The sequence below is a fragment of the Aristolochia californica genome, unplaced genomic scaffold (assembly GCF_029961685.1).
Source record: "Aristolochia californica isolate CCGP_79_NKW_82.1479 unplaced genomic scaffold, dmAriCali1.0.hap1 SCAF_13, whole genome shotgun sequence".
Lineage (NCBI taxonomy): Eukaryota > Viridiplantae > Streptophyta > Magnoliopsida > Piperales > Aristolochiaceae > Aristolochia > Aristolochia californica.
In genome coordinates, this window is record NW_027181804.1 from 10,888,549 (window position 1) to 10,897,422 (window position 8,874).

The window sequence follows — 8,874 nt, forward strand, 5'->3', positions numbered from 1 at the left end:
TTACACGCTAGTAAGGACTGTCTTGCAATCTAGGTTCTCAAGCTTGTAAGTTGGGTAGACCTGTTTGAAGTTGTCTAGCTGCTCCCATGTAGTTTCTTCAGGTTCCGTACCTATCCACTGAACTAGAATCTCCCACTGGTCATTGGTCAAACGGGCGCGTAACACTGCAGAGGGTGTCAGGATGACATGTCCATTGTCCACTGGAGGAAGGAACAGAGGGAAAGTAGGTGGTGAACCCTTATATGGTTTCAGGAGTGAGACATGAAACATATCATGCAACTTTGCCGTAGTAGGCAGTTGTAGTTGATAGGCCACCTGCCCCACGCGGCTAAGAATGGAGAAGGACCCAAAATACTTGGGGGAGAGCTTATGGCGCGATGGTCCCGCAATGGATTGCTGGCGGTACGATCGTAGGCGTAACCAAATATAGTCGCCTACCTCGTATGAAACATTGTGGTGTCCCTTGTTGTAGGCATCCATCATGCGCTTCTGAGCCCGCTTTAGGCAGTCTATGATAGTCTGTAATGCCTGATCTCGATGCATGAGCGCTTGATTAATGGCGTCCATGCGGGTGGAGCCTTTTGTATAAGAGAGAAGGTGAGGGGGGTCCCTTCCATAAAGAACCCTGAAAGGAGAGGATTGCAAAGCAGAGTGGAACAAGGTATTATAACAATATTCAGCCCATGGTAGCCATTTAACCCAGTGCTTCGGACGATCACGAACAAAACACCAGAGATACATTTCGATGGTGCGATTGACCACCTCAGTTTGGCCATCTGTCTGAGGGTGATACGCGGATGAGCACCTCAATTTTGTGCCTCTTAGACGAAAAAGTTCCTTCCAGAAATTGCTAGTGAATACCGTGTCCCGATTACTGACTATAGATTCTGGAAGGCCATGTAATCATACAATATACTCAAGGAATGTCTGTGCCACTTGAGATGCCGTATAAGGATTGGCCATCAGAATAAAATGTGCTTACTTGGAGAATCGATCAACCACCACGAATAAAATTGATTTCCTGATTGAAAGTGGAAGACTCTCAATGAAGTCCATCAAAATATCGGCCCAAACCTGGGTAGGGAGGGCGAGCGGCTAGAGAAGACCTGCAAGATTCAAGTGATCGGTTTTATTTCGTTGACAGACCTGACATGCTGAAACATAGTTCGCAATGGAAGTCTTCATTGCCTGCCAATAAAAATCGGATCAAATGTGCAACAAAGTTTTTTGAAGACCTTCGTGTGTACTTGTTGGGATCTTCTCGGGCCATGGATTTCGTCACTCTTCTTCCCTTTCTTCCCTCCAGATTTACTGTTGACACTGGAAGAGAACCCCTGTTCTTTGAACGTGTAATGGTGGAATCGGAATGGAATGGATTGAGCTTTGAAGGAAGCTCAACCTAGACCTCTGAGGGAGAATCCGACCTGGCTAAAATTAATTTACTCAATGCTTCTCTTCCTTCATTCATCTCACGTCCCTATATAGGGAATTAGGGAAAACACGCCAAAGGCCATAAGTTCAACAAATTACAAATAAACCCCTAATGTGTTGAATTACAAATAATTTAATTCCTACGCTTGTTAATAACTCGGGATGCTATGGAGTCCATAACATCACCCCCTCCTGGCAAAAGAGCTTGTCCTCAAGCTCGAAAGAGGGGTAGAGAGTCCTAAAAGCTGCTAAGGGCTCCCATGTAGTGTCACTGGGGTCAACATCAACCCACTACACTAGAACCTCCCAATCACCCTGAATACGGCGAGACTGCAACACCTGCGCTGGAGTAGAAAGGATCCGACCTTCATGTAGCGGTGGTAGAGGGGTGTGTAGCAATGGGGAGTCTCCCTGGAAGGCCTTCAATTGGGAGACGTGAAACACATTGTTGATCTTGGCTTCTGATGGAAGCTGCATGTAGTAGGCGACTGTGCCAATGCGGTCCAGCACCCGAAAGAGACCATAATATTTCAAGGAGAGTTTGTGACGTTTGGAGGTGGTCAGTGAAAGCTGCCTATAATGTTGGAGACGTAGCCATACATAATCCCTGGGAGAGAAGAACACTTCCCGATGCTTCTTATCATAAGATAGTTTCATTGCATGTTGGGCCTCCTCGAGATGAGTGCGCACCTCACTGAGCATGGCGTCCCTTTCTGCTAAAGCCTGGTCCAAGGTGGCTATCTTGGATGTACCAGGTTCATACGACAAAAGCCGGGGCGGATCTCTGCCATATACTACCTTGAACAGAGTAGTGCCGAGGGTGTTGTGGTATGATGTATTATAACAGAACTCTGCCCATGCCAGCCACTTAAACCCACCCTTTAGGTGAGTCCCCCACAAAACAACGTTGATACATCTCAATCGTCCTGTTAACTACCTTGGTCTGACCATCAGTCTGCGGACTGTAGGCGGAAGAGAACGCCAATTTCGTGCCTTGCAGCTTGAATAATTCTTTCTAGAATGTACTGGTAAAGATGGCGTCCCTGTCACTGAACTGGACGCAGGCATCCCATGTAACCGGACAATGTTATCCACGAAGATCTAAGCCACGTGAGCGGCTATGTAGGGATGCACCAAAGGGAGGAAATAGCCATACTTGGAGAAGCGGTCAACCACAACAAAGATAATGGATTTAGCGAACGAGGGGGGAAGGCCATCAATGAAGTCCATGGAAATATCTGACCATACCTTTGACGGTAGCTAAAGTGGTTGGAGCAACCCCGCTGGACTTAATGATTCAGCTTTGTTCCATTGACAAGTCTGGCAAGCTGCCACATAATCTGTTACACTGCTTTTCATACCCTTCCAATAAAAATATCTACTGAGGCGGAAATATGTTTTTTGTCTGCCCTCATGTGTACTGTCATGGAAAGAGGCTAAGATACTGGGAATAAGTGACGAGGTGTGGTGCAGAAAAATCCTGTTCTTAAACAAGATAAGACGATCCTGGATCGTCCAATGAATATCCGATGTCCCCTGCTGAATATCATGATATAAAGCAATGAGTTCCGGATGCTGCTATGTCTCCTCCCTTATAGAATCCAGCAAAAGAACTCTGGGCTGACTGATAGGATGTAAGTGTGGCTTAGGAAAGTCCCGGCGAGACGAAGCATCGACCCCCAGATTCAAATTGCCATGTTTATACTCAACGGTAAAGTCAAACCCCATTAGGTTACTCAACCAGTGTTGCTGAGGGGAGGTGGTGAGACGCTGCTCAAGAAGATACTTTAGGCTGCAATGATCGGTTCGGATAATAAATGGGCGCCCCTAGAGATAAGGCCGTCAATGCTTGATTGCTTTAGCTAAACCGATTAATTCCCTTTCATAAGCCTCTAGTTTGTGATGGTGTTGGCCAAGTTGTTGATAGAAATAAGTGATTGGGTGGCCATGTTGCTGTAACACTGCACCTATACCTCCGCCCGAAGCATCACATTCCGCTACAAACAAATCATCAAAATCCGGGAGCTACAAAATCGGCGTTGAAGAGAATGCTTCCTTCAACTACTGAAAGGAATGATCCGCTGTCTCGGACTAGGTGAAAGCATTTTTCTTGAGGAGGTTGTGGAGCGGCGATGCAATCTGGCCATAGCTGCGGATAAATTTTATAGTAATACCCAGCGAGGCCCAAAAATCCCTTTAACACTGTGATGGAGGAGGGAGGAGGTCAGTCTGTGACGGCTTGAATCTTGGTTTGGTCAACCTTCACCCCAACTGCTGAAATAACGTGGCCCAAGTATGCCACCTCGGAGGTACCCATTGAACATTTGGACTTGTTTAACACCAAATGATGAAAGCAGAGAAGAGTAAATACCTGTTGAAGGTGCTGAAGGTGCTCGTCCCAGTGTTTGCTATACACCAATATATCATAAAAAAAACAAGAACATATTTCCGCAAGAGAGAGATAAATACCTCATTCATGAGGGCCTGGAATGTGGATGGCGCATTGGAGAGACCAAAGGGCATGACGAGGAACTCGACATGACCATGGTGCGTGCGGAACGCGGTCTTCTCCACATATGAAGGATGAACTCGAATCTGATGATAACCTAACTTCAAGTCCAACTTGGTAAATATAGTGGTGCCATGTAACTCATCTAAAAACTCGTCCACCACTGAAATGGGAAATTTCTCTTTAATTGTGTGAGCATTGAGCTGCCTGGAGTCCACACAAAACCTCCATGACTTGTCATGCTTTTTGACCAGTAACACCGAGGATGAGAAAGAAGACCTGCTGGGCTGAATAATTCCTTGGATGAGCATAGTTTGGCATTGGCGCTCAATTTCATCCTTCTGTAAGCGGGGGTATCGGTACGGCCGAACCACCACAGGTTTAGTCCCTATGTGCAATCTGATGCAGTGATCACAATGGCGAATAGGCGAAAGAGCAGAAGGTGCCTGAAATAAATCTTCAAAGTCTGTAAGTAATTGAGATAACTTACTGAACTCGGTGCTTTGGACCTGAACTGCCTGAAGTGTGCAGGGCATAGTAGCATGTGTGCCATGCAAGGTTATCTGACGCTGGGCCTCTGTGAAGGTCATCGTCTGGGCCTGAAAATTTCCTAAAATTGGCCCTAACAGTTGGACCCATTTAACTCCGAGTACCAAATCAAATCCTGCCAAAGAAATCACCAAGAAATCGGGAATAAAGGCATGGCTCTCAATAGAAAAGGGGGTGGCTATAGAGATATTCATACTGGCGATTTTGGCCCCTTTGGCCACTGAGACTGAGAGGCCTGTGTTATGCTGGATTACTAACCCAAGCTGTTCTGCCGCTGGCTGACTGATGAAGTTATGCGTGCTGCCCGAGTCAACTAAGGCTAGTAACTTTAGAAGGTGCAACTGTGCCCGAACTTGCATTGTGTTGGAACTACGCAGGCCAGTCATGGCATGGAGTGAAATAGTTGGGCCCTCTTGGTCTGTCTCAACAACGTCTTCCTCGGGTAAGGTATCCTCAGAATCCGCACAGAGAATTACACTGAATAATTTTTTGCATATGTGACCCTGGACATACTGGTCATCACAATTAAAACAAAAGGCCCTTGGTCCTCATTTGTTCCATCTCCTGTCTATTTAAATTTTTATGTAAGGGGCTGGTGGCGTGGAGGAAGAACTCTCTGCATGCTGGGCTGCAGTAGGACCTGTACGAGGAGGCCCTAAATAGGGTGATGGCGCAGAGGTATTTATCCTGCTTGGCCAAGCTGGTTTTCTGATTATTGAGTCCTTTAGAACACGCTGTTTAGTATCAATTGTCCTAGCCAAATTCATAGCGTGGTTCAAATCTCTTGGGCCATGTAATTCAACCTCCCGACGTAGGGCCTCAATTAATCCAACAGTAAAGATTTGAACATACTTGGAGGGCTTGACAAAATTACTTGCTCTGGGAAGTAAAATAGGTTTATCTTGGAGAGTTCTAGTTGGAATGTAATTAGGAGTCCTAAGGTTAGTTATACATGAACTCTATCACCTCCCAAAATATAAATAGAGGAGATTTTAAATCAAAAATATCAACCAAGTCTCTTCTTCTTTTTCTCCTCGCTCGTGTGAAGTGCTCTCTCTCTAATCTCCTTTATTTTCGTTCTCTCTCTCTCTTCCCGAGAGCCTTTCTCTTTTTCCCTTTTTTATTTCTCTGTCCCCTAGCTCAAATTATTATTCATGGGGTCCTAAATTCAACATGGTATCAGAGCTACTAATTTAGGATCCCCATTATGCTCTATGAAGATATGATTAAAAACCGCTCATAGAAGACTCCTTATGAAGCAAGATTGAAGCTCATGAGATAAATATTCATTTATGATATTATTAATTTTAAGCTACAGGTTGTCGATATTAAGAGGTTGTTTAGAGATATCCTTATGCATGTTTTCATCTTATGAAATTATGAGAATATATGCATCTTGGATTATCTTTGATTAGAAAAGATTATCAAGGCAGTTTTTATCGGTTTGCACAATACTTTGACCAATACCAGTGCATATTGGATTTTTTTGTTAAATCTGTGAGAACAAGATTTTGTTATGAACTCGATAGTGAGCCGTGTAACCTAGCAACACCGTGGTAGAGTCACTGGGTACTGAGTCCCTTATTTTTATATTTCTGCATTTTATATCAGTTTAGGAGTAAATATGCCCCAGGCGTCTGTTGTGGACTCAATAGCACACCGAGTCACACAACGAAGGAGGCAACAACTCCTCATTCAATAGGATTTATTTCTTATATTACTTTGAGTAGGATTTATTTCTTATATTGTTTTAAGTAGGAGTTATTTCTAATTATTTTTATATGTAGGGGCATTATGGGAATTATTGTAACCCTAACCCTAAAACTCCATGATGTGATCTATTTAAAGGGAAAGAATGAATGAAAGAGGCAAGGTTTGAGATTTTAGAATAACCTAGTGTAAACAGACTGAGATCATCTCTTGATCTTGAATTTAGGGTTTACTCCAAAAATCCAACTTCATCCTCCATCATCCATAGCTAGAAGAGGAGCTTCCTGCCTCTTTTCTGAGCCCAAAGAGAGGGTCTTCCCTCCTTCTCAACGTCAACAACAAGCAAGGGTTCTAACCCTCTTGACGAGCAGAAAAAGGAAGGTTTTTCTGGTTCTTCCACATGAAGGACTGGTGCATCTCTTCCTAGCTTGAAGGTATCACGAAAACATAGCAGCAACATCCATCAAGGTTAGCCAAGGGCTATCCATAAGCTCGGACTTCAATCCTAGCACGAGCAGCAACCAAACCATGGTTGAAACCCTGATTTCCGTGAGCAACAAAAGGTATTTCTTCCAGTTCTTTCTCTACGTGAATTAATTCAATTCTAGTTATAACTTTAACACTAGAGTGGATTCATAAAAAGGGGTACTGATCACGTGTGGAAGACCAGTCAAAGAAGGGATCTTTAACCCTCTTTACCGAGTCCAGCAGCTCAGTACCAGTGCTGGATTCACAAATCCCACGCCGTGTTACTCGATCCATGACCCCGGACCGTAACAACGTCAAGCTTATGTAGAAGGGAATATGGAATATGAAGAGGCAAGTATTATTTTGGCCAAAAACAGGATCCTGAGTTCTCCTTGACAAGCTCAGTTTTGGTGTTCCCCTTTGAGCTCTAGTTATCCCTTTGATCTCTCCTTCTCGCCCCTTTTCCTTTCCGTTTTACAGAGTTCAGCCCAGAACAACAACATTGATGAGTTCACTAGTTCAGGTGCTATTGTTCAGTTTGTAGTCGAGCAAAGCATGGGGCTTACTGTTGCATTCCGACGAACATAGCAGTGTGCTGTTGTTCGGTTTTAGTCGAGCAGAGAATGGAGGTTACAATCCCTTCCAGCGAGCAGCAGTGTGCTGTTGTTTGTTTGAACCAGCATATCCATGGGTTGCTGCCCAGTTCCTGCCGAGAACAGCAGGGTACTACTATTTAGATCTCACCAAGCCCAACAGTTTACTTCTATTCAGCTCTCTCATAGCCCAGCAGTCTACTGCTTTTCTTTAGGAGAGCATAACCGTGGGGGCTATCCAGTTCTCACCGGGAACAACAATGTGCTGCTGTCCTGATCTAGCCGAGCCCAACAACCTACTTCTGCCCTTGTTAACCGAGCACATCAGTGGGTTGATACCAAGTCCCAGACGAGAACAGCAGAGTACTACCGTTCAGACCTGGTCGAGCACCTCAAGGACTTTTTGTCTAGTTCCAGTCCAGAACAAAAGTAGAAGAACTTACCCTCTCAGCTTTGGATCTATCCGTCCCACGCCATGTTACACGATCTATGACTAGGGACCCTAACATCTTGGTATTAGAGCAGGGTAACATGGGGGACTCGGACAAAAGTGAAGAGCTGAGAAACCATGCCAGAGAATTGAAGGCAGACAATGCAACTCGAATGAAAGAAATGATGGAACAAATCACAAGCAGAGTCTCTGAGATTGTGGCTAGATTAAAGCAACCCCCGGACACCACACAAAGGATGGAAGAGCACTCTTACTGCAGAGGAGGAGAAGAACATTCTGGGCACAATGATCTATCGGCACAAGGTGGAGGATCAGTACCCAGGTACACCAAACTTGATTTCCCCACCTACACCGGGTTCGTCGACCCCTTAATCTGGCTACACAGATGTGAAATTTTTTTTGCCGTCCAGTGCACATCTGTCATGGACAAGGTGAGCTTAGTTGATTTCCACTTGCTGGATGAAGCACAACTCTGGTTCCATCAAATGGAATTGGATCGCCTGGTCATGGATTGGGAAGAGTTTAAAGAGCTTTGCAAGATATGGTTCGATGGAAGCGTACCAAACTCAATTTCATGAAAAATTAGCTCGGCAAGCCACTTAGTTCGAAGAGACCAGCATGTAAATCTGTTCACAACAGGGCTTAATGATTCATTGAAGCTAGAGGTGGAGCTCCACGCGCCTACTGATTTGGGGCAAGCTATGAATTTTGCTTGGGAAATGGAAGCGAGACAACACATTCAGAATAGGAGTGGCTGGCTAGGGAGGAGAATCAGTGTGCCTGGGTGGCAAAGGGGGAGGAACTATTCGCTTCCGTGACAGGGTCACCGGCGCCACCACCCAAAACTACTACTGGCCTTACTGTGGCTGTGACCGCTAGAACCAGCAACTCACCACCACCATATATCCAAAAATTAACCGGGATTGAAATGGCTGATCGAAGAGCAAAGAACCTTTGCTAGAATTGTGACGAACCTTACCGGGCTGGCCACCAATGTAAAAGATTGTTTGGTTGGAGTTGGAAGCATGGCAGAGGATGAAGAACCAACCGAGGATACCCCAACGGAGGCTGAACAAGAAATTTCCTTAAATGTCATTACTGGATAGATGTCGGCCAAAACCATGCAAGTGCGAGCCAAGGTTACTGACCAGGAACTGGTGGGG

The 8,874-nt window shown here is 45.0% G+C and overlaps 1 protein-coding gene across 1 annotated transcript; it reads right to left on the reverse strand.

Annotated features, from left to right (window-relative positions):
• Positions 1-567, reverse strand: LOC137947644 (uncharacterized). The gene has a single exon (XM_068793439.1). The coding sequence runs from the start codon at positions 565-567 to the stop codon at positions 1-3; it is 567 nt and encodes a 188-aa protein (XP_068649540.1).
• Between the last annotated feature and the right edge of the window lie 8,307 nt (positions 568-8,874).

Coding starts and splice junctions, on each gene's coding strand:
- LOC137947644 (XM_068793439.1), bottom strand. CDS start 567: ATGGACGCCATTAATCAAGCGCTCATGCATCGAGATCAGGCATTACAG.